General features: G+C 54.3%; 1 protein-coding gene across 8 annotated transcripts in view; it reads left to right on the plus strand.

The window, feature by feature from the left end:
* ARHGEF10L (Rho guanine nucleotide exchange factor 10 like) overlaps positions 1-23,206 on the plus strand; it is a 144,444-nt gene extending 121,238 nt beyond the window's left edge. For all 8 annotated transcript variants that reach the window (XM_059716889.1, XM_014601928.3, XM_059716887.1 and 5 more), the window contains 3 exons: positions 14,919-15,093; positions 21,155-21,277; positions 22,086-23,206. In XM_059716889.1, the coding sequence (XP_059572872.1) occupies positions 14,919-15,093; positions 21,155-21,277; positions 22,086-22,615 (828 nt within the window). In that variant the 3' untranslated portion in view covers positions 22,616-23,206. The remainder of the gene's footprint in view (positions 1-14,918; positions 15,094-21,154; positions 21,278-22,085) is intronic.
* Positions 23,207-24,528: the final 1,322 nt, after the last annotated feature.

Here is a 24,528-nt window from a genome sequence, read left to right on the forward strand (position 1 = left end):
CATTCTGTAGTAACTTGTGAACTACTTGCATTTCAGCTGGGGCCTGAGAGACAACCCAGCAGCCCTAGCTTCTCTTCCAGTTTGGAAAAGGAATGCATTTTGAGAGCCTGGGGTGCCATGGAGGTGCGGTGCTACGGTTGTACTCTGTGCACCGGAGAAACTGAGGCAGGGAAGGGCCAAGTGACTTGTCCAGTGCTGCACCACAAGGCAGGAATGGAGCCCAGGTGTCCTGAGCCCCAGCTGGACCCTGTCCTCTGTCTACTGCTGCCACCTCCTCTCTCGATCACCATCTGTGGCGGGACGGAGATCTGCAGCTAGATCCCGCTGCGTGCCACTAGGCACGTGCCCGTGGGAGCCAATGGGGCAGATCCCCAGCTGGTGTAAAAGAGCCTCATTGTGCCACTGTCAAAACATCCCTCCGCAGCCCCCCGACTTTGAGCACCCTCCGTGGCAGGGCAAGCTGCAGCCTCCTCTCCTTGCTCCCATGATGTAGATGGTTAAAGGGGATCAATATAGCCGTTCACCTGCATTTTGCACCGTGCTGAGTGCAAGGGAGTGGTGTGGGGGGGAGAGACTGGCAAGTGGGGACCGGAGAGCTGGGTCGGGCACTCGCGTCGGCAGCACGGTCTTGATTGAAACATCAGGGTGAGGCGTGCATGGGATGGGAGAGCCGTCCTCGTGCGTGCACAATCATATTTCCGTTGCGTGCAGCAGCCAGGTGAACTCTATGCATATTTAATACCGAGCCGTCTCTTGGAACGGCGTGCCAGGCGGCCCCCCGGACGCGGCATCTTCTGCCCATGCTAATGACAGTCCGTGCGAGCACAAACATTACACGTGCTCCATCTCAAGCCATTATCCCTCCCCGCGCCGGGCCGAGCGGTGGCGGGGCGGGAGACCTATTTTCAGGGAAGGCAGAGAGTGACAAGGGGATACTTATGATGTGTAATTGTGTGGCGCTTCTCCTCGGAGCAGCCCGTGCTGTTTTGCATCAGGTGCTCCTCGCTGTCGCCGGTGAGGACTTATTTTCCTGCAAGAGGAATGGCTCGGTCGTTTGGGAGTCTCTTCTGCCTGTTGCAATGTGACATCTGCTTTCTTCCCTCCTTTGCAGGGCCCATCAGTCTCTCACCTCTTTGTCTTCAAGTCCCTCATCCCATTTTCTTCTAGCCGCAGGCTCGCTGAACCGGTTTGGGTAGTTAGGAGAGTGTGCTTCCATGCTGAAAGGGGACTAGGTCCCTCACAGATGTGGCGTCCACAAGCTTTTCTGCAGTCGGTGCATGGGCGTATAGCCAGCAACCCTTTCTGAGGTTCTCCGCATTGCTCTGCCCAAATTTGAGTTGAAGTAACTTTGATTGCTTACGCACGTTTGTGAACTGGGCTAAGCACCAGAAAGGATCCAGATCCTGTCTCTCCATCAGGTCCCTCCTCCGTGAGACCGGCAGGCTGGATACACCCAAATTCTCCTCCTGGACGGAGGAGTGAGTCCACCCATTTGCTGGGGCATTCGGGCACGAGGAGCTGACGGAGTAGACTGGCCAGAGAGCTTCAGGGCCAGACTGGCAGCATAGAGAGGTGGAAGAAAGGAGATTGCACAGCAGCACCGAGGCTTTGAGGCCTCCGACGGGGCAGAGGCTAACATGCCTTCCACCGTCCTCTTCTAATAGCTGCTCCCCAGCACTTGCAATTAGTGCCTGATGATGCTTGCCAAGCTCTTGGGCATCTGCCCTTTGACCGTGGAAGCTAGCAACGCCTATCGCTACCCATAACGAGATGAGAGCAAAGGCAAAACATCTTCCGGTGGCTTGCCATAAATAGGGATTGCTGAATCGTCTTTTTTTTTTTTTTTTTTTTTACCCTCTCTCCCACCCTTAATTTTCACATTTAGTGCCCAAACTTAGTTTGCATGTATTAGCTGTCGTAAATCTATCATAACAACGGTGCCGGGGATGAATAATGCATCGCGGGGCTGTATTAGTTTTCTGTCTCCTATCTTATTTATGACACAAGCCAGTTGGGAATTTTTTGCAAAAAGAGAGAGAGGGGGAAAAAAAAAAGTGTCTCGGTGTGGGGCATCCTGGGTAATGCAATGCAAATTAGCACGCGGGCTGGGAGATTGACTATGGGAGGAGGTTCCCCCCCTCCAACAAGGCTGAAAAGCTGCCAAAAGGGCAGGTTTTCCACCTTCCCATCCCCAGAGTGTGAAAGACTGGATGGGGGGAGTCGCGTTCCTCCACCAAGTCCCCTTCTCACCGCAGATTGGATTCTGATGAGACATTAGGAACGTCTATGGGGCAAGCTGTTTGCTAGCTGATCTGTTCACCAGCCCAGATCCAGCTGGGAGTTTAAGCCCGTGCTTAACCTGAAGCATATGAGCACTCCTGTTGACCTCATGGGGTATGCTCGTGTGCTTGAAGTTAACCGCGAGCTTATGGATGCAGCCTCTGTGCTGCTCTCTTTAGACTTGGCTTTGATTCCTAATGCCATTAGTCAGAGGCATCTGTGTCTCCCTTGGACCGAAAACCACAGGGCATCAGTGCTGCGGCTGCCAACTGGTCCTTTAGCTCAAGCGCGTGCTTTCCAGCCTGGTCCCCCCAGGTTCAGGCCCTGCAGGCCACCCAGCCAGGGGCATTGTTATCCATGGAGGTAAAGCAGGAGCTGGTGTAACACTAGTTTCCTGCTGTCTCTGTATGTGCATCGAGGCTGAGCGTTTCAGAGCTGGAAGGCCTGTGAAAGCTGCTGGAGGAGCCTAGAGGCTATTTCTGCTTATCTGCCTGTTAGCAGAGCGGCTGAGCACCTTTTACTCTCGGGCTGCTTGGGAAAGGGAGGCCACTGCCACTATTCCCGCAGCACAGATGGGGAACAGGAGGCTAAGTGACTTGCCCAAGCTCACGCAGGAAAGCGCTTGCAGGGCAGGGAATCGAGCCCGAGGCTCCTGACTCCCAGGCTTGTGCCCTAATTACTGGATGAAACCACAGCCAGGCTTGGAGACGGGCGAGGAGAGCAACAACAAGGGGAAGAGGGGCCTCGAGGGCGCCGGGTAATTATCTCTGTTCTTAAGCCATCACGCTAAGGACCGCTGGGCACCCGTCAGAGGTCAGGTATCCCTTGTAAGACGCTTCTGTGCCCGCTGCCGGGCATTGCCCGGGGGTGCCAGACAAGGCTGGATGTTTTGTGTGACCCCACTAAAGAGACGTGTCCTCAAGACAGCCTCGGAGACGTGCCGCACGTGACAAAGCTGCTCAGGTTTCCCCGGTTTCGAGAAGCGATTTGATCCACGCTGTCTGTGCAGCACCGTGTACGAGGGCAAGCGCTGGGCAGGGAGGGAGGGCGAGTTTGGAGCTCGGAGGAGGCCGCGGACAGCCTGATTATCAGAGGCAGAGCACCTGGCCGCCAGGTACCCACCGTCCCTGGCATGCTGGCCATGTACCTCTTCTTTAATTTCCCCGTCTAGAACTGCGGATGGTGCCGTGTCCACTTTCCCCCCGCCGCAGGGCAGCATTAGCATTAATTAACACTGCCGCCGTTCCTTCGGAGATGTAAAGCGCTATGTAAGCACTGAGCATTAACACCCACCTCCTCCCTGTATCGGTCGGAACAGTCACTAAACCATATTATTACTTCCCTTATGACTAACATGAGCCAACAGAAGTATAATAGCAGCTCTGCAAACACCCCCTCTGGTTATGGTATAAATAGAATTTGATGGAGGGCTGTGTAATAGGCTCTTGTATTTTCATGAATGGGTCCAAGTGTTGGATAATAAACCAGAGGAGAAATAATCCTGCCTTATCTGGGAGCAGGGAGAAGGTAACCTAATAAAGTCTTCCTCCTGCTCTGGGCATGCATTTCAGCAAGGATCCTGCCCAGTGCAGCCTTGAGTCACTTGAGCTGCCCATCCTCCAGGAAAGCCAGGGTCTCGTGGACTTTACTAGGTTATCTGCTCCCAGATCAAGGCAGGATTATTTCCCCTTTGCTTTATTAGTATTCAATACTTGGTCCCTTTCTTGCTTGGCACTTTGCTAAAGTAGCAGTACAGTCAGGAGCTGAGTTGGGGACCCGGTGTGTTCGGTGCATTGCATGCATACATGTTGGCACCTGCCAGGTCTTGCAGCCTAATTGGGGGAGGGAAGGCTACCCCGCTTCTTTGTCCCTCCTCTGACACTGTTTTCCTGTGTGACCTTAGCCAAATCACTCCCACTTCTCAAAGGCAAACTGAGGCCTAGAGGTGTGGGAGTGACTTGGCTAAAGCCACACAGGAAAACAGTGTCAGAGGAGGGAACTGAACCCAGATCTTTTGTGTGCCACGCTGGTGACAACCACAGAACCGTTCCTCCTCCTTCACCCATAGCCCACCCGTTGCCACGCCAGCATGGATCCTGCAGGTCGATTGCCAGTAGACCTCTGTTGTCTTTCTGGTTGTGCTGCACGCTTCCTTAGCCGTTCAGCTGTGCCTCAGTTTCTCCATGGGGAAGAAGAGGACAGTGCCCGGTGCATGACGGGTGCAATAGCAGTGGGTTTTGGATCCCATTGAGACCCGTGGCTGGCACGGAGGAGCGAGCTGAGCCAGCACTCCGGGTTTTGTATCCTCCAGCCCTGGTTTGGGACCCAGCAAATCCTGCCTCTGGACAGGCTTGGAGCTCCTTGCCTCTGGTCAATGCCGGTGCGAGTTTGATAAATGCAGGAAGGGTGAAGAGTGAAAGAGAGCGAGCGAGCGTGCGTGCCCCTCTCGGCGTGCGAGTCTGGAGGCAAGCTGAGCTCCTCTTGCTTCTTGAGTTGCTTCCCAGCAGCTCCTGTTAGCATCCTGCCCAATAATCAGTGTGCTTCAACCAGCCCTGGCGAGAAGCTCGTGGTTCCTGAGCACCGGAGGCTTGTTCTAGCCGCTCTCCCAGATCTGATGTCTCCGGCATCCGGGGCATTGGATGGGGTGAGCTTACGAGGCTGGCCTGGGACTATTATTTCCCTGCTGTGTGGCAGATTGGGCCATCTCGCTGCCTCCATTCCTCATCTTTCACAAAGTGCTGGGTGATCCTTGCTTTTTCTGCCAGGTCTCTGCACCGCACAGCTTTGCAGGTGCTAGCACCTGATGGCGTGGGCTTGTTCCCTAGGAAAGCTTATGCCTCTCTGACCTAGCTAGTCTTTAAGGTGCCTCCCTAACTTTTATCTTACTAGTTACCAGTACAACTCCAGGCCAGAAGAGCCTGGGTTCCCATTGGTACACCTGGATCATGACCAAGGTGCTCAAATTCCTATAGAAAGAGGGATATTCCTATAGAAAGAGGGCCACCATAGCCAGCCTCTCCTTTGGAGACCGTGATACATCCTGGGACCTCCTTTCTACGGGCAGCTGGAGTTGGAAACACCATCGACTCGCCCCAGGTAGCAGGCGAGTCAAACTCCACCATGATGCCTAGTGGGCAGAGGCATGTGAAGCGACAATCCCACTTGCCTTCCCGTGGGTGACCTCCCCCCACAGCAAACAGGCCGGGGCAGATAGTTAATGCTGAAGCAAATGAAGAGCACGTGTTGCCTGTGACGGAGGCTTTAGGAAGCTTGGCAGGTTTTCTCCAGGTGTCAGCGCGGGGGAGAAGAGACGAGCCGCAACATTGACTCCCATAATTGGACGGAAGAAGAAAGAAATTAAATGGAACTAATGAGGAGAATATCAATCGCTGCTTGTTGTTTTCTGTAATAAGAGCGGGTTCAGCTTAATGCAAAAAAGAAAAAGCCACATTTGAAAATACATAAATGGAGTCGAGGTGAAGTTTGTGGATTTATGGCTGTAAGGGGAAAATCTCTCTGAGTCTTAAACATTACACTTAGCACTTTGCAGGCTGCAGGTGCTCTTCAAAGCATGCACTGAGCCTCAGCTGGAGCTTCCTGCAGCTTTTGCACCTTGCAGATAAAAATAATCTGCATTTATAGTTGGAGCTTGAAGCTGCCACCCAGGTCGGGGCTGTCGTGTGGGACTACCCCTGCAACACTTGTCAGCTAAGGATGTCTGAGACGCAAAGAAAGGGCTAGCTCCATTTTACAGACAGGGGCATGGAGACCCAAACATTTCCCAATGCTCCTCAGTGACTCAAGAGTCATTCCCATAAGGAATGTAAGCCATTAGGAGCCTAAATCCTATTGTATGTTGGGTTTAGGCTCCTAAATCATTGAGGGTATTTTTTTTTCCAACTTGCCCAACACTGTATGGAGAATCTGCGACAGAGCTGGTGGTTGGACCCGTTCTCCCGAGTCCCTCCTGAGCCAGGTGTGTCGGCTCGGAGACCGTTCATCTCATTAGGGCAGGCCAAATCCAGGGTCCCATTAAATTCAATAGAAAAACTCTCCTTGACTGAAGTCTTTGCACTGGGCCCTGGTTCCCAGCAGGCTTCTTAGAACGGCTGGCATGTTGGAGTGCTCCTAACACGACTCCGATGCCTCATCAATACTAATACGACTTTTTATGCCCTGCCTGCTGCTCCAGGGATTTATAGGAACTCTATTTTATATAGACATTTCTAGGTACATAAATACTGTGCTGCTGTAGGTAAGGTTGTGTCAGCGTTTCCAATATAATATTCAGGATTTTATAACTTGGCCCATAAAATTTTGCTCCGAGCCGGGGCTCTGTGCACCGGCTCTTGGCCGGGGAACTGGTTTTATTGCTAAATAGGGGCAGAGGCATAAATCAGTCTGTTTTGCTGCTTTTATCCATATTGCTGACACATGAAGGGACAGGGAGGGAACTCCAGCTCTTTGGACACTGGAGACCTAGGGGCCAGCCCTGGCTTTGTCACAGACTGCTTGTATGTCCTTGGGCAGATCACTTAGTTTCTCAGTGATGTAGCCCTGTCAGTCATACGTGGATAATAGACTCTTTCCCACCTCCTAGGAGTGTTTTATAAGGATAAATACATTGCAGACTGCAGGGGGGACAGGGGCCGTAGAAATATCCGAGACGAGAGGCAATCGGGGTAGAGATGCTGTGCCATTAGAGCTGCTCCCTGGAACCGGTGGAGCTGGTTTATAATGGGGCACATCAGGGCGGATGAGTATCCAGCTCTTTGATGGGTTTTCTTTGCATCCGGATCAAAGCATTGAAGTGGGGAGAGCAAGATGTTCAGCTCTGCCTAGGTGACGTTTAGCGGCGGCAGCAGGCGGCCCTTTGGGGAGAGACCCTTGCGATGCCCAAGACCCAACGGCTGAGTCTGAAGGCATGGAGAACGAGCCCACCTGAAGTGTTGAAAGGGTTAAGTCAAAGCAACATTGAGACTCCCCATGGCAGCTCCTGTGATATATTTTTTTTGGAGTCCTCTTCCCTGTGTTGAGTATCGTGTTGTTGTCCCCCGGGCGCTAACCGAGTGCTCCCTCTCTTATTGTGAAGTCTCCGAGAGAAATTAATTAGTTCCTTCCGTGGGGCTGCTTTTGAATGCCTCGGATTTGATGCGGCCGCGATGTAGCGCATTGTGTTGGACACTGATTGTCATCGGGGCCTAATAATGCCGTGGGGACGATTCATCAGCTGGGGAGTCTGCACAGGCGGAGGGAGACGGTTCGGTGAGATCCTCGGAGAGATTAGTGGCGGCAGTGAGAATGGGGTAGGGTGGTACCCGAGCCGGGCGGTCTCGTGGTGTCAATGCTCGTCTTGCCTAGAGAGCCGCAGGGAAGGGTGGGAGCCTCGTCGTACCGTGTGTTACACCTGCAGAGGGAGAGGAGCGTTTTGGCCCCAAGCTATGTCCACTTGGACTAAAAGATGGGAGGCGGTGGGTCACTGGGACGCTGGCTTCTGCCAGGTGCTATGAAGGCATCGTGGAAGCAGGGCAGGGGATCTCCTTCCAGTCCACACGTGGGATATTCATAAACCTTGCTCAGCTTTGATGGGTCGTTCAATGTTGTATAAGCTAGGATGCCTAGAGAGGTTTTGGGGAGGCATTGGTGCAACATCGTGATGTTGAGCAAACTTTCAGGGGCGCTGCCCATAGCTGGGGACTCCCTTGGGTCTCCGTTCTTTGAGGCTGGCGCTGGATCCCATCCGGCCGTGCTGATGGGCAGGACCTTTAGAGATCAGGGAATGCGACGAGCACCCGGCAGGATCCTTCAGGACGTGCCAGCGATTCTCCTTGTCCTCGAAGGACGAGGAAAGAGCAGGGAGGTCGGTTGCTGTTGAGAGAGCTGGGGAAACGCAGAGCATCAGAAGTTTTCATGGCACCTCTCCTTGGCTGTTCACTTCTCTGCCCTGCCACCTTCCCTCTGCCCTTGCTGCCATCGCCTGCCTTTGGAGCCAGGCAGCAGCTTGCCCGGTACCTGCACCTCCTCCTTTTATCTTCTCCCTTGTCCTTGTCTTGTGCTTGATTGCTCTCTCCGATTTCAAAGCTTTCCTTTGCTCCTTCTGTATATCCCATCACCATCGCTCTGATTCATTAGAGCTGGATGGGCCTAGATCTTCTGTCTTTGGGGCAATTCCTTGCTTTCAAAAGTTCCCCCCCCGCCCCGCCCCTTTAGATAGTGGTCTGAAAACAGGAAATGTTAACCATTCCCACAAAGGAAAATTAAAATAAATCAATAGTGTGTGTGTGGGTGGGTGTGAGTGTGCCCTAATTTCAGCTTGATCAAAATATTTCCATTCAACGTTAACTCTTTCAAGGCGTTCTTTTAATAGAATTAACTGGTTTCACGTCTGAAAAAATTGCTTTGAATTGAAAAGGAAAAAACCCCAAACAATCCCCGTTCTGTTCCAAAAACGTCAAAATAGCGAAACAAGACCGAAACACTTCCTTTTTGTAATGACTTGCTCAATTCCACACCTTTTTTTGTCGAACTTTGGGATTTCAAAACCCAGAACCCATTCAACAAAAACAATCCCCTAACCAGCTCCACGTACAAGACCACCCACACCTCCAAAGAGTGGCACCAAGAAACCACACTGGGCAAAAGCCTTTGCCTGCTGCTTCTCATGCCAGCCTTGGAAACTTTTTTTGGTGGGGGGGGAGTCCAATCAGGAAAAGTCCCATTTTTAATGGTGAGGACACTGACGCTCCAAGCGGCAAAGTGACATGACCAAGGTCTCTCGGGGGAGTCGGTGGCAGAGCTGGCAGCAGGCCCCAGCCTGGACGGTGCCCCTGGGCTCTCTCCCTAGGAGAGGAGCTGGTAGCTGAGCTGAACGACACAGCAGCAGCTGCCGGGGATTTTCTGCAGGCTGGACTGTGAGCTCCGTTCCTTCATTACCATGGTCCTGCCTCTTTGCCAGCCCTTTCTTCAGTCAGCAGCTCTCGCAAAGCCTTTCTGTTTTGGGAATAGAGATTTTACCAGCACAGCAGCTCAGCTAATAGCCCGAGCGTTGGAGAGCTGTCGGAGGGAGGGATGGAGGGAGCGGGGTGGCTGCCCTAGACTGCAGGGGAGAGGTGGGGGCCTGTAATGCGATTAGAAGGCAGAAAATGATTCTTGCATTTAAATGGGAAGTAGAAATTGGGCAAAAATGAATGAAATTCCTCGTAAGCCTGAGGATCTGAGTGAGGGGGATCAGTGTCCGCTCAGGGGTGGCTCTGTGCCCCAGCTCCGAGGAAACTAGTACTCCGCCCCCGGGTTAGGGATGTCCTGGGCTGTGAAGAGGTGGGGACAGTAGATTTGCTCCTGTTGCATCTGCTTGTCATAGATGCCCTCCCTCGTGCTGCTTACAGCAGTTTCTGGGATCTTTTTTAGCCCTTTATGCTTCTGAGACGCCCTCATTCAGGGGACCACCCCCACCCCCAGCTGACTTTGATAGGATTAAAGGGTGCAGAGCCCTTCGCGTGTGCTGCTCCCCAGAGCTGGCTGCATTTTAGCGCTGCACATCGTTCCCAGAGCCACGGGCTGCTCCGGATTTGTTGCAGCGAGGGCACCGACCACGCGAGCTGTGCAACCTTTCAGCCTTGCTCATGCATGCGCCTTCCGCCTGTCCTTGATTAACATCTCAGCACAGCTTTTCCCCTCTCTTGCGGACTCCCAAAGATCGATACGTCACTGCCGGCTTCGTGTTGCTTCTTCTTTTTTTTTTTTCCTAAACCGGCCTCCTTCACATCCCTTTGGGCGAGAGCCGTAATGCAACAAAAGGTCAGCCCTAAAAGTCTGCCGCCTCCTGGTTAGAAGAACACCCCGAGGCCTGGAGATGGTGATACAGAAATGGTTGAACTTGACATTTGGAGAGGGAGAGGGAAGGAGGGAATATCTGCAGCCTGGTAACCCATTCCTCTTGATTTGGAGAGAGTGAGTGAGTTGGGAGGCTTGGAAGTGTCTGGGAAGGAAAACAGGCAGGGCTTAAGCAACAGCATCGTACGCCGCTGAGCTATGATAGATGAGCAAAGAGGGGCGCTGCTCTCTGTTCCCAGCTGGGTATCTGCAGCTGTGCCAGCGCCCCTCCGCTCCGATTGCTGCCCCCCTCTCTTCCAGGCTTGGCTCTGCCGTTCCCCGCAGTCCTGACCCGCTCCAGCCTCGCTCCTCCCGTTCGAGTCCGTGTGCCTGTCGGGAGCTGCTAATTGCTCCGATACAAGTCTGCACCATGTGTCGGCTGCTTTCAATGCAGGCGTCCGCGGGGGACCAGGCTCAAAGCTGGCTGCGTTGGGATGGATGTATGACCAAGCATTTCTTTTTATCTGGGGGATGGGGAGAGGAAGGTGCTTTTAACAGAAAAATCCTTGCCTTTTCTTTCCCCATTTTTTACCCCTTAAAATACAAGGTGGTGATGACGAGGTTGAGTTCGGAGCCGTTCTGGCTTTCTTGGGCCACTTGTTACTCAAAAGCTGCTTGGTGACAAATGCAAGGACTGCCGGAGGGTGGATGGTCCAGCTATCCCAGTATCCTGCCTCCATCAGCAGCGTGCAGAAGAGGGTTTTGAGGCAGAGCATCAGGAACAGGGTAGAGCGATCCTCCCATTGCCCTGCTCTCCCAGAGCCCACAAGGAGATCACGTCTCTGCCTGCTGTGTTTAAGATGGACCCATCCTGCAGCAATTTGGCTAAATCCTCTTTGAACTAGATTAGGTTAATGCGCTCTGCAATAATATCCTGTGGCGGCAAGGTCCACATGTTAACATGGGAGTTTCTTAGGTGAGCTTGAACGCCAAAAGTTTGTTATGGACGGGGGAGCTCTGTGTTAAAACTCACTGTGGAAAGGTTTGGAACAAGTGTGGCTTTATTCTACCAGGGTAAAATTTCTATTTTGACAAGTAACTTCGGTGCTAAAGAGACTGTGTCTTGAAATGCCAAACTGACTGCTGAAGATGGGAGCCCAGGAGTCCTGACTCGGAGGGCCCTGCAGAGCAAAGCTCTCCCTCGGTGACTTCCTGAGCTGTAAATCGAAGTGAAGATTATTTTTTTTTTGGTGGTTGTTGAAAGATATCTTGCAAAATGCAAAGCATTTGGCAGGCCTTGGAAGAGTCCCTATGACCATAGGGAAAATCGCTCCCGGCCCTTCCAGGGCCAGGCTGGTGCCAGGTTAGTGGGAAAGGCGGCGGAGTGAGGGGCTGAGCACATGCAGAGAAAGTAAGCGGAGTGAGATGAGCAGGTAGAAGGGATTGCATCTGGCTACCGTGCGGGAACGATGGGATGGTGTTTCTGGGAGTCGAGGGAAGAAGGGTCTTAACCCATCAGAGGAGCAACAGGAGAATTAGGAAGCAAACAACCCAATTCATTTTAAAATGGAGCTGGACACGTTCATGAACGCAGGAGTCTTGACTCTGCCCTGGCCCCGGGGGTGCTGGCTGCTGCTGTCGGGTTTAAGTGCATGGTGCCCAAATGGCAAGATGTTGAGGAGCTATGATCTCTGCAGCGCAGTCGTGCCAAAGTCTTCTCTGCAAACCTCCTGCACTCTTCGTATTTAGAAAATACCTTGATTTAAAGAGCAGTGGGTTCTCCGTTGCAGCATTTACACTGCGGCATGGGGCTGGGGTTCATTGGCTTCACGTTGTAGTCGACAAACCCAGGAGGCAACGCACGCTTCCCGCCCTCCGTGCCCCTTGCAAGAACCCGGGCACAGACTAGCTGAAAGCATAGTGCAGGGATCACTACTGAAAGACTTTGGTGATGCAAAATGCCATCTCTTTGATATTCTGTTTTGTTGCCTCTGTGTTTTGGGGCTGAAGCCCCAGTGCCCTATATAGAAACACAAAGGCAGAGCGCTTAAAAAATAGACACCAGCCTATGACCCGTAATCACCTGCCGTAGAGCCACGGCTGCGGTGAGCGCATTAAGAGCGCAGCTCGGTGCTAGCAAGAAAACAGGGGCAACCTGCGAGCTGCCTCGCCAGCTCATCCTCTGCGCGGATTGAGGCCACCGGGAGGATGGGCCGAGCGCTATTGAATTTTTGCCTCCTCTCGCTCCGGGTCCCACTGGAACCTATTAAATGGTCTCACTGTGTTTGTTTCCATTACCCGCTCCTTGTCTCTGCTTTTGCCGTGGTTCCTAATTCCACAGGATGCCGCGTGCTGCTTTAGTGCATGCCCACGATGCCGCTCTGCCTTGTTATTTCTAGTTCGCTGGCATGTTTATCATCCTGGAAATGGATGCGAGCGGCCTCGTCTTCTCCTGCATGCAGCTTGCCAGCCCGCGCTCCCTCTGTCCTTGCCTCCGGGAGCACCCGGGGGTGCCTCTTGACCCTGGTTGTTCCTTCGTGCAAATGAAGGCGGGGGGTTCAAGCAATGGGAGCCGAATAATTAAAGCCGTGATGGCCGGCGAGTTATGTTCGTAGCTAATCTGAAGTGTGAGCGCCTGCAGCTAGGCCAGAGCTGTTATATTTTAAAGCACGGCAAGGTTCAGCAGATTTGCTGATGCCTTTTAGGAAAGCCCAGGGGGGCTCCTGTTAGACTTGTTACGCTTCCTGAGAAACAAGAACCCATTTCCTTCGCTGCGCCTATTTTTTAATTGAATTCTGACAGGTTATGGCTTTTGCTGCCACTCAAGTTGGGCTTTTTTTTGCTTTTTTTTTTTTTTTTTTTTTTAGTGCTGGATCAAAGCTTTCCAGGCCTCTTTTCTGGCTGTGATTCCTGAGTGGGTCTTGGCTTGGGGTTTTCCTAGAGGAGGTTGGCAAGGAGGTCCTATTCTCTGCTGGGAGATCAGGAGAGCGAAGCTGCCTCGGTCGCTGCCGGGCACCCGGGTGCATCACCAGGGCGGTGGAAAGACCCCCGTTGGGGACGAGAGCGACCGCGGTGGTGGTTCCCCTCTGGGTGGGGGCTCGACCCTTGCAGCCCCGGACAGTCTGTGAATTGATGAATCGTCATAACAGCCACGAATGGTTGGTTGGGACCCCTCGCCGTGCCCTCCCGTCCTGTTCTCATGTCCGTTCTCCATCCGCAGACTTTCTTGGCGTATGGAGGAGACGAAGGCTTTGGGGAGCTGGAGGGGATGGCCCGCGAGTGAGAGAAGGGGGCGCTTCCAGAGGGGTCTCGGCCTCTTCCCCAGCCCTCCTCCGAGTTCCTCGCCCAGGACCGTCGCAGCAGCAGAGTTGCCGGCAGGTCTCCGAGGAGCCGTCTTTCCCACCGGGAGCCCAGAGCTCTCCGCTCGATAGCCGGCTCCCTCCGCCTGCCTTTACAGACAATTACCCCATCGTGCTTGAGGAGAGAAATCGATCTCAGGATCGACAGGAAAATCCATAGCCTGCCGTACCTGGGGCTGCCGGTCTCGGCCGGGGGCTGGCGGCTCGGCGTGGGAGGACCGGGTCTTCTCGTGCAGCATGCATTGGGGGTGAGAGATGGAGCGCTTTGCTTCACCAGGGCTCTCGAGCTGCAACCAGGACCCGGGACTCCCTGCTGACCCAGCTCCTTCGCTCCTGGGGAGTTTGCAGCCAGGCCCAGGGTTCAGTCTGCTCAGCCCAGTTATAACATGGGCACAACCGAGACCCAGTTTGCCCTTTAGCTCCCATCCCCACCACATAGGAGGGTCTGGCCCCATGTAGGGGTCCCTACATGCGCGGCAGGCCAGGCTGGGTAGCTGCACCCCTGGCTTCCCTGCATGGCTGGCAGGTGTGTGCAATGGTGGCAGAGGTAGAGAGGCTCATTTTATAGTGCTCAGTCTGCAGCAGCATCCCTGCACAATATGAGAGCTGCCGGGCTGCAGGTAGCAGTGCCTTGGAGCCCATAAGGCATGAGCAGGGGTGCTAAATCCTGCACGCAGCTTTAATTCAGCCCCCTGCCTCCAAGACTTCTCTCTGTGGAGCCTTTCTGCTGCATTGCACAAACAGCCTCAACAGGGAAGTCCTGCATTTTTAAATATTTTACTAGTCGGTCCATAGGAGCATCAGCCTGGATCTGGGCTGCTTCATCAGCCCTTTCCAGAGAGCTCGGACCAGCACAGCAGCCTGGCCTGTACCCAGCACAGGTGTTGTGGGGCAGGGGGTGACGTGCGACGGTTCGGGAGGCAGAAGCAATTTGCAAGTCGAGGTGTTGGGGTCTCCGTGATGTGGCTACCTTGGCTCTGCTGGTCTGGCGTCTCCGGGAAATCCCGGTTCCTGCTGTGTGCATCACCGAGTCTCGGTTGAGCAGATAGCAGGGCAGGGGTGGCATGAAGGCGAGCTGGGTCCAGGTAGATGGTTTGCACTCGGGGGAGCGGAGGAGGCTCCGTCTTCCTGTCGGCAGGTGGGAACGTCGAAGGTGCGCTGGGCGCTGTTGGAGTGTGAATGGCTCTTCTCATCTTTGCAGGGTCAGGGTACTAAAAGGACCCTGCACTGATGTGCGGTGCGGAGACCTCAGGGCTTTGCCCTTCTCCATCCATCCTTTTCCTCTTTGGGCTTGTTTTTTCTGTTAAGATCCGTTTTGTTGCATGCCGCAATATTGCCCTTGCATCCTGGTTGGGAAGCAAGCACCGTGGTGGACCCATCCAAGGGAGATACTGTTTCAGTTCAGGATGCTGGAGCCCCCCCCAGGTTTCAGCCTGTCTTGAACCCCGCATTTCCTCCCCCTTGCAGGACACGTTCGAGGCCCACCCGGACAAGGAGGCCAGCGTGACTCACATGATCAAGGCGGGCAGCGGCGTCTGGATGGCGTTCTCCTCGGGCTCCTCCATCCGCCTCTTTCACACCGAGACCCTGGAGCATCTGCAGGAGATCAACATAGCGACGCGGACCACCTTCGTCCTGCCAGGTAGGCAGGGTCTGGGGAGGGCAGTGGGCAGCCCTTCGGGACGCACGCCGTGCGCAGATCCTGAAGGCTACTCCCTCAATTCTCATAGCGGCGTTGGGAGCATCTCATAGGAAACGGCTCGGGCCCCTTGAGATGGGTATAGCTGCAGGTTATCTTGGCCGTGTGCTGCCGTACTTTTCCTGGCATTGCCCCACCTCTGACCTAGGATCCTTGACAGACCGCCAGCTACTCTTGGAGGGAAGGGGGAGAATTCATGACCAAATTCACTTCCTAATCCCAATACGCTGCTTCAGGAAGCTCTTAGTCTGCAGCCTTTTAGGAGCCCTATCAATGCCTAGTGGGATGGGAGGGTGGCCCGTGGTCCCTTAGGTAAAGTGCCCTTCTTAAGCGATGATCAGAGGTTGGCCTGACCTCACCTTCAGGCTCCCTAAGGGTGAGACTATGCGTCACACTGCAGCACAGGTATGCAGGTTGTAGCTGTATTGGTCTAGAGGAAAAAGCAATCAGGACTCAGTAGAGGTGATATCTTTCATTAGACCAATTAAATTTTTTTACAAAAAAAATTCTGTTGAATTGCAACCTTACCCACACTTGTTGCACCGCTACACTATTGCACCTTCCTCCTTGCTTCCAGCGTCCTTTCTGCTCTCCCATCCCTCCTCCTATTTGGACTCCCCTATGCCCCATCTCTCACCCTGCCTCACCTGCTTAGCAGATGAGTCCTGCACTTAGGATGGGAAACTCCCATGCGCTGCTACAAGTTTGGGGCCAACTGGCTGAGCAGCAGCTCTGCAGAAAAAGACCTGGGGGGACAGTGGACAGTAAGCTGGACAGGAGCCAGCAGTGTGCCCTTGTTGCCAAGAAGGCTAATGGCATCCTGGGCTGTATTGGGAGGAGCGTTGCCAGCAGATGGAGGGCAGTAATTCTTCCCTCTATTCAGCACTGGGGAGGCCACATCTGGAGTCCTGTGTCCAGCTGTGCCCCCCACTGCAGAAAGGATGTGGACAAATTGGAGTGGAGGCAACAGAAATGGTTTGTGGGCACATGACTTGTGAGCAGAGGCTGAGAGAAATGGGTTTATTTAGTTTGCAGATGAGAAAACTGAGGGGGGATTGAATAGCAGCCTTCAAGTCCCTGCAGGGGGTTGCAAAGAGGATGGAGCTGGACTGTTCCCAGGGGGGGCAGATGACAGAAGGAGCAATGGGCTCAAGCTGCAGCAAGGAAAGTTGAGGTTGAATTTTAGGAAACATTTTCTCACTAAGCAGGTGGTGAAGCACTGAAACAGGTTACCCAGAGAGGTTGTGAAGTCTCCATCCTTGGAGGTTTTTAAGACTGGGTAGACAACGCCCTGTCTGGGATGATGTAGCTGGGGCTGGTCCTGCTTGGAGCAGGGGGTTGGACTAGATGTGACCTCCTGAGCTCCCTTCCAACCCGAATTTTCTATGATTCAGTGAGCTACTGCAACAGGATACTTGTAGCCTGATTTATTGGAGGGCTTCACAGGGTAGGGGGGGAATTTATGGATGCAGGGACCATGCTCAAATTCCTTAATCTTTCTGTACCTCACTTTCTCAGTCTTAAAAAAGGCCTCCACTACCTCCCTTGGAAGGGGTTTCAGGTGTGTGTGTGGGCAAGAAGCAGGGGAGGGCTTGAATTATGCGAAGCGGAGCTTCATTGTGTCTGCTTTGTTCAATGCTCTCATTCCGAAAAGTTATTTTCAGCATCAGCCTGGCCCAATTACTTCACTTGATTGCATTAAAATGTATATCGAGGCACTTGTGATCTGCAACGCCGCCCCCCGAAAGGCTGGTCAGCGATACAGCAATCATCCGAGTTCAGAGTGCAGCTCCCGGCGGACAAGCGTCCGCAGAAAACCTTCGCCACTTCCTGGCATCCTTGGCAGAGAAGCCAAAAACTGCACAGGCCGTGGGTGTTGCTGTCTCCGGAGGCAGGGTCAGTCCCTGCAGGTCACAGGGGAGGCATGCTGGCAGGGCTCCCGGAGGGAAAGGTCTCTGGGTCCTGCCCTGCAAAATAAATCCAGAACTTCAGTCTTTTAAGTTGTCAGCCCAACATCTTTCATGAGCCCACAAGCCCCACGTGCTGCTTAAAAAGGGTCTGGGAGGAATCCTAGCACTCGTCTGCTTGAGAAAATTAATGCCAGAGTAGCGACGTCTCTCCAGTTATACCGATGAATAGGCACACTGCTCTTGTGCAAATGGACACTCATAGCACTAGTTTTTGCACTAGTCCAGTGCCTCTGCAAGAGATGCACGCACGGATTGCCTGCAGTTACACCCAGGTAAAGTTTTCCCTAATGCAGACAAGTCCTTAAATCACAAAGTCCTTTATTGCTGCTTCCCGGAGACACGTCTGCCCAAGGACCGTCTCTTCCACATTCTCCTCCATCTGCTCCTTTTTATTTTATTACCGAGGCTGCCTGCATCAACCCGAGTATCCTGTTTCGGCCCAGCTCATTTGTTCTTTCCCCCCTGTTTGCCCCCTCATCTTCCTTAGTCGGACATGTTAGATTAGTTGTTTTTGAGGCAACCAGTTGTGATATTGCAAAGGATAACCAGACTCCTGACCTGGGGGAACTCGTCCCTTCAAAAGGAGAGAAGCTTGTAGGATGCTCATCTCCTGATCTCTGCTGAGGCTGTTAGCGAGAGGGAGCAGTTTCTGGTCCCATTCAAGCCTGTGGGATTAAGCTTGTAGGACGCTGAGAGGATGGAAGTTGAGTGGCATCTAAGGCGGCCTTTTCTGCCTCTGTGAGCTTGTCCACGTGCCAACCAAATGCTTCGTGCAGAGAAAATTCAAGTACCCAGCTGTAGTTTTGTATCCTCCATGCAGACAGGGGCTTTGTCTTGCTGCTGCATCCGCATCAGTGCAGCTACATCGCTGCCTGGACCCGAGACCGCAGAACAGACCAGCTTGGATTCGGTCCTCAATTTACAGGTTTTGACCCAGACTTGCCAGGCGCATTGGGATGGAGAGCTGTGCTCCCTACCCATCTCCGGCGATACTCAAGGTGTCTGTAAGCCTTTTAAAGAGGAGGAAAACCAATGGGGAAGAATTTGTCATTCAGCCCCCTCGGCTTTGAAGTCTTTTGTCCTCCCTCCTCCCTGACTCCAGCTACTGATCGGACTAACTGTGTAATTAGTAATAAATGCAGTACTCGTGTAAGTAGCTGCTTTTTTTTTAAGGGCATGTTAAAAAATTTATCACTTCCTTTTCTTCCTGGGAGCGTGAGCGTTTTGGTATTAATGCATTTCTGAACTTAAGCTCCCTCATCCTTTTTAACTAGACAGGTCATTAATAAAGTCTTTGCAGCGAGCCCGGGCTTTTTCCAGTTGTATCTCTGCAGATATATTGCTTCGGCGAGTCCGACGTCGCAGCGTTAAGTCTCTGTGATAAAATATTTATTTGCCATTAGAAATTTTTATACTTTTTTTTAAGGCTTTATCTTCCCTTCTTGGAGAAGGGGAGAGGATCCCACCTGCGGGAGAGCTGGGGACCTTGCAATGGTAGCGTTGAGAGGTCTCGCTTGAGGTCACAGCCCCTTTGTGCTGTGGGTGCTTTGAGTCTGACCCTACTCATCCTCAGCCCCTTTGGCCACAGGCTCCCCTGGCCTCATGGGCGACCCCAAACCCCCCTGGGGCAGGAGGGAGAAGCTGGGGAGGGGTGAGCAGCTCGGTGGGACCTTTCTCTACCTTTTTCAAGTCCCTTCAAAGCAGTTAATGCAAAAGGTGGTGGGGTCTTCCTTCTGCTTATGGCTGCTGCAAGGCAAGTTGCAGCAAGGGAAGTTGAGGTTAGATATTAGGAAGAACTTTCTCCCTAGGAAGGTGGTAAAACACTAGAACAGGTTACATAGAGAGGTGGTGCAGTCTCCATCCTTGAGGGCTGTCAAAACCCAGCTAGACAAAGCCTTGGTTGGGATGATGTAGTTGGGGATAGCCCTGCTTGGAGCAGGGGGGTGGACTAGATGTGACCCCCTGAGGTCCCTTCCCACACTAACTTTCTGTGATTCTGCATGTGACTTAGCGTGAAGGGACAAATGTTAGGCCTGTTACTCTTCTTAGAGACATGAGCAATGTGGAACGGGATCACGTTTGGGCACCAAAGTCCACTTAAGTGCTGAAAAGGTGGAGTAGGGTCTGGCCCTTGGGCTGTGCTTCTTGAATTCGTTACCTGGTGAAGATAAGGCGAGCTGTCCTCGCTGGTGCGGCAGGCAGGTGTGTACCGACGCGGCTCATTGCCCTATTGGGAAATAAGCCGCACCTCGATAATGCACCACTGTCCTGGGATAACTGTGACTTCAGCCAGGAGGAGGGAAAGAAAAATAGCCCCTGGGACTTGGCAGAGTGAGGCTGGTGACTGCTAAATGTAGATGAGGCCTTAAAGAGAGAGAGAGAGAGCGTAACTCTTAGCATGCACTTTGGGTCTCAGGGTAAGACGGGCAGCCAGGGTCACAATCCTCGCCTGATGCGTGCTTTCCTCCCAGGAGTGCACATGTGAAATGTTGATGATGGAGTGACCGAGCCATGGGGCTCCAGCCAGGGCATGGGATGCCTTCAGCCCGGTGCTGCTCTCTGCAAGTCCCTTCGTGGCTCTTGCTGAGCACTGTCAGGTGCCACGAACCACTGAGTCCGAGGTGAACCTCAGCTTGCACGCCTATGCAGGAGGGATGTGGAGGGGCTCAGGGAGAGGAGCACAGGCCTGGCTTAGTGCAGGGATGGCTTAGCAGCAGCAGTGCACTTTGGGGGGACCAGCAGTACATCCCGGGAGGGGCGCAGCCGTGGAATTGGCCGGTGGGAGAGAGGGCAGGTGCAGCCGGCGCCTCGGCCGCTGCAATAATCGCTGGGGAAGCATCTACTGGACAGTGGGTGGTTTGCTTTGCAGCACCGCAAACATCCCCCTCCAGCCTCTTGCTGTTCCCATATCTGCCCACCTTGCCTCCCTTTGCCACATCTCGCTCTGCCTGGGGCCACTGCAGGCAATTCAAGTTTGCAAGACCCAAGATCCAACTGGCAACGTGTTTCCCCAGCTCAGCAGCAGAGCAGGGGGTGGCAGGAGCAAATGGTGGATGCAGGGGTCAGCGTGGGATCCAGCCAAGGTGGAGATTCAAAGGGCATGCTGTGTTGGAGAGGAATGGGGAGGTCATCTTCTCAGACAGCCTGGTAGCCCCAAGCAACTTGCACCTTGCAGCCTGTGGCATGAAAGCCCATGTCCTGCTTGAGCCAGCCTTGGCTCTGACAGGCAGCAGAAAGGCAAGACCCTTCCTAATGCTGCCTCCTGTTGCAAACCCTTTTGGTCCCACCTGCCCCATGGATCAACCACCCTGCCCTCCCCCATAACCCATCTCGGCACGGGCCTGGCGAGGTGTCCCCTCCCCGAGCTGCCCGGGACGCCCCACCTTCCTCCCTGGTCCTGCCGAACCTTGCCGCGGCTCTCGCTAAAGCAAGGAGACATCACGGCGCTGATCATGTGGGAAGAACTAATCTGGACTGACATCAAAAACATGTTAATTCATGGCAGTGAATTATCCGTCTCATTGTCCGTCCCTAGAAACAACGGGGTATTCTGTTCTTGCAAAGCAAAGGCGCTCGTGCATTCAGAGCGTAAAACATGGGGTTGGGGTCGTGCCTTCGACGGGTTGCCAGTGTATTGCTGGCCCTGGTGCCGGGGCCCGGGTGCTTGCTTTATCCTGGCACAGGCGCTTCCTAGTGCGGTGGTCGAGAGCCTGCAACTCTCATTTCACCCCCTGCCATTGCTTTGTCCCACCTCTTCGGGGGCCACGTTCTCTCGGGCGCCTTTCAGAGCTTGCGTGTCCCCCCACCCCTCTCCAACCAGCCCCCTATTCCTTCTCTCACCGCGCGCAAGTCTGCCGCTAACACCTTGTCGTCCTTCAGCCCCTGGGGCTCTTCCCCCTAATGCCATCGTCCTCTCCAGCTCGTAGCTATGCACTGCCAGGATGCCTCTCCTGGTACCCATCTTGCTGCTCCTCTTGGCACCGAAACCTCACCGCAGGGTGGATAGATGCTCACTCCCATCTCTCTTCCAACAGGCCAGAAAAACGTCCGTGTCACCAGCCTGCTGATCTGCCAGGGTCTGTTATGGGTTGGCACCGACCAGGGCATCATTGTGCTGCTGCCTGTACCCAGGCTGGAGGGCATCCCCAAAATCACTGGTGAGTTCTCCCCTCCTGGTACTTCTCCTCCCCATGAGGCTAGCAGATGCCCAATAGTCTAGGATTAAGCAGCACCAGGTGGGAATTGCTGGAGAGTGGGTATGGACCAGCTTCTTCCTCCCATACAAGTCCAGTGGGGTCCAGGAGAGCTTGGCCCTGGCCCTCCCAGGAGGTTTCCATGAGTTTAAGGACCTTGCAATCCTTTGCAAACCCCGAGCCATACCAGGTGCAGTCATGCAAACCCCGACTCTCCATTCCTGACCCTCACAAACGCTGCAGGACTGGACATCTGCTTGGTCACCTCACTTCACTAGCTACAGAGCCTGTCTCTCCAGCCCCCGTCACGCCGAGCGGGGATCTCAAAGGACCTTCGCCGGGTCAGTGCTGAGCGGGAAACCTCCCGCGACATCCAGGGCATGATAGTTGGAGGGGCTGGTGTCTCCAAGCCAGCAATAAATCAGTGACCAGGGTGTCATGCCACTGGAGGCACCGTCACTCGTGCAGGTCTCAGGGCTGAGCTTGTGGGCCTGCAAACCCCGGTGTGCTGTCTCCCTGATCCCCAGCTCAGGAGGTTTGGGCTCCTCTGGCAGCCGCAAGGTTAACCGCGCTGAGGGTATCTGTGCCTCTCCGAATAACGCGCTGCAGTTACTGCAGCAGCGGGGAGCCGCGGGGGCTCGTACAGGAGCCTTGCAATATTGATGAGGCGTGAACTCGATTTGTTTTTGGAAGCGTTTGCTGTTACTAAAACCTTTGTTCTCTCTCCGTCTCTCCCGCTCTCCTCCCCTCGCCCCTGCATCGCTGCCCCCAGGGAAGGGCATGGTGTCCCTCAATGGCCACTGTGGCCCCGTGGAGTTCCTGGCCATGGCCGTGAGCACCCTGGCTCCCGACATCCTAAAGAGCGACAAGGAGGAGGAGGGCGGCGAGGCCGTCTGCGGCGACGAGGAGAAGCCGGAGGGCCGGTGTCCGGAGCTGGCCGCCCAGGACAGCCACCTGGGCCGGGAGATGAGGAAGAAGGGGATCCTCTTGCAGTACCGGCTCCGCTCCACCTCCCACCTCCCCGGGCAGCTGCTGTCGGTGAGAGAGGCCCCTGCCGCGGCGGGCGCCGGCACCCTGGAGCACACGGAGGAGGACGGCTCCATCTACGAGATGGCCGACGACCCGGACGTGTGGGTGCGGAGCCGCCAGTGCGCGCGGGACACGCACCGCAAGGAGATCTCCTCGCTGGCCATCATCTCGGGCGGACGAGGCTACCGGAGTTTCAACGCCAACAGCAAGGGCACGGCTTGCAGCGAGACGGACAGCACGCTGCTGATATGGCAGGTCCCTCTGACGCTATAGCGGGGACCGCATCCCCACCTCGCCTGCCCACCTCGCGCCGCTTAGGAGCCGGGACGACCGAGCCTGACCGCCATCGAGCCCCTTCGCGGGGTCTTCGCCTACATCGCCTCTTGTCCCGGGCTACCTACGAAGCGACTTCCCGGCTGCTCGGGAGGGACTCGGTTCTTAACTTCCCACCGGCAAAAACGAACACTTTCCCACCCCCATGACGCACCGCCCTCCCTTTTGTAAGACTTTTTTCCAAACGTGCGACTTTTTCTTCCTTTTCTTGAGAAAACCCGCTTGTTTTTTGGGGTTCCTTTTAACAGTCTGGGCTGTGTCAGAAGAGGTGCCCTCCCTGCAGGCTTTGGAGGCACCCGAACATTGCCGAACTCTTCGGCGCGTCTCTTCAAAAGAGGGCGCCGAGCCTACGCGTGTCCGTGTGTGAATATCTATATAAATATATACATATATAAATATAACGATGTATATTATTATGTGTACAAATGAAAAATCTGTATATATCGGGGCATCTGGAGCTGCAGGAATAAAAAAGGAGGCTCGAGCCACGGCCTGGTACACCCGGTGGCGAGGGCTCTCTTGTGAACCGCTCTCTTGAGGTCTCCTTGTGCTTTGTTGGCTTGTAGCGTGGGGCTCGGGTCTCACGTCGGCTCCGGTGCCCCTGCATCTCTGGGGAGTGGATGCAATTCGGTTGCCTCCTGGGAGGTGCCAAGGGGCCAGGCATGGCAAAGGTTTTGCATGACGTGAGCTCGGGCATGGGTGAGCGCCGGCACAGATGAGAGCTGCCGCGCTGTGCAGTTGCATTTGAGTCGCTGCACCCGTGCTGGTGCCACGTTCTTGCAACCCGACACGGTGGGCAAGACTTGAGCATGCTGCAGGCTCTCTGAAGTCTTTCCGAGGAGACAGTAAAAAGCCCTGGGCCTCTTCAGGCTGGAAGCTTGTTCGATGTTGGCTGCCCTGTTGCCAACCAAGAGGATGGCAGGGCACCGTGTCCAGGGCTCTGCACCCAGCAGCCCAAAGAGGTCGGGCTGGATGATGCCCAAGGAGCATAGAGGAGATGAGCACACAGTGGACACAAGTGACTTCTTGTCGGTAAGGATGGCACTGGGATCAGTCCCATCAGCAGAGACAGCTAGCTGGGGAGATCCTAAGTTTCTAATGCTTCAGAGTTTGGTTCTAGCTTTTGCTCCCAGCCCGTGCCCCAGCTCCTCCTGCTTGATTATCAGGCGCTGCAGCCCCTAGCATGGGCGGATAGTTTGGTGGGGCCTTGTGATTGCTTTGGAAGGGAAGCCGAGGCTCTGGACTGGATACCTGCAATGCTTTCAGCCTTTAGAAGCTGCTTCCTTGTGCATTAGGGTCCTCAAGCTCTGAGGCTGGTTCAACCTCGCTGGCCTGCCTTTTTGTCTGCTACGGGCTGCATGGGCGGCATCGCCCATCGACGGAGAGAGAGAAGCCAGGTAGATCCTTCATCTTCTGTCTCCCGCCGGGCCGGTGGCCTTCTGGCTCGTTGGGGAGAGGTGAGGACTCCAGTAGCTATCGCAGCTGTCTCCTTGTGGAAATGTGAACTCTCCTGTTTCCCTGCAGCATTCGCTCAAAGGCCCTGTGAATGAAGGCTGCAGTGGAACAGGGGAGTTCAAATTTCCACAGCTCAGGGGGCTGGGCATGGCATGGGACCCAGCTGGATTCGGCTCCTCTTTCGGGGCTATGCCCAGCTCCTGAGGCCAGATGCTTCTGCCACGCAAGGGGAGTCCCGTAGCAGCTGCGATCAGCAACAGAGCCACGGAGGAAAGATGAGGCAGCCACCCATCTGGATAAGAGGAGAGGTGACGAGTGCCCACATGATGCCAAATAGGACAGCTCTGACTTCACGTGGTTTCCCCATTTGTGGATCAGCCGATGATGAAGACACTCAC

Source organism: Alligator mississippiensis, chromosome 13, assembly GCF_030867095.1.
Source record: "Alligator mississippiensis isolate rAllMis1 chromosome 13, rAllMis1, whole genome shotgun sequence".
NCBI classification, from domain to species: Eukaryota; Metazoa; Chordata; order Crocodylia; family Alligatoridae; genus Alligator; species Alligator mississippiensis.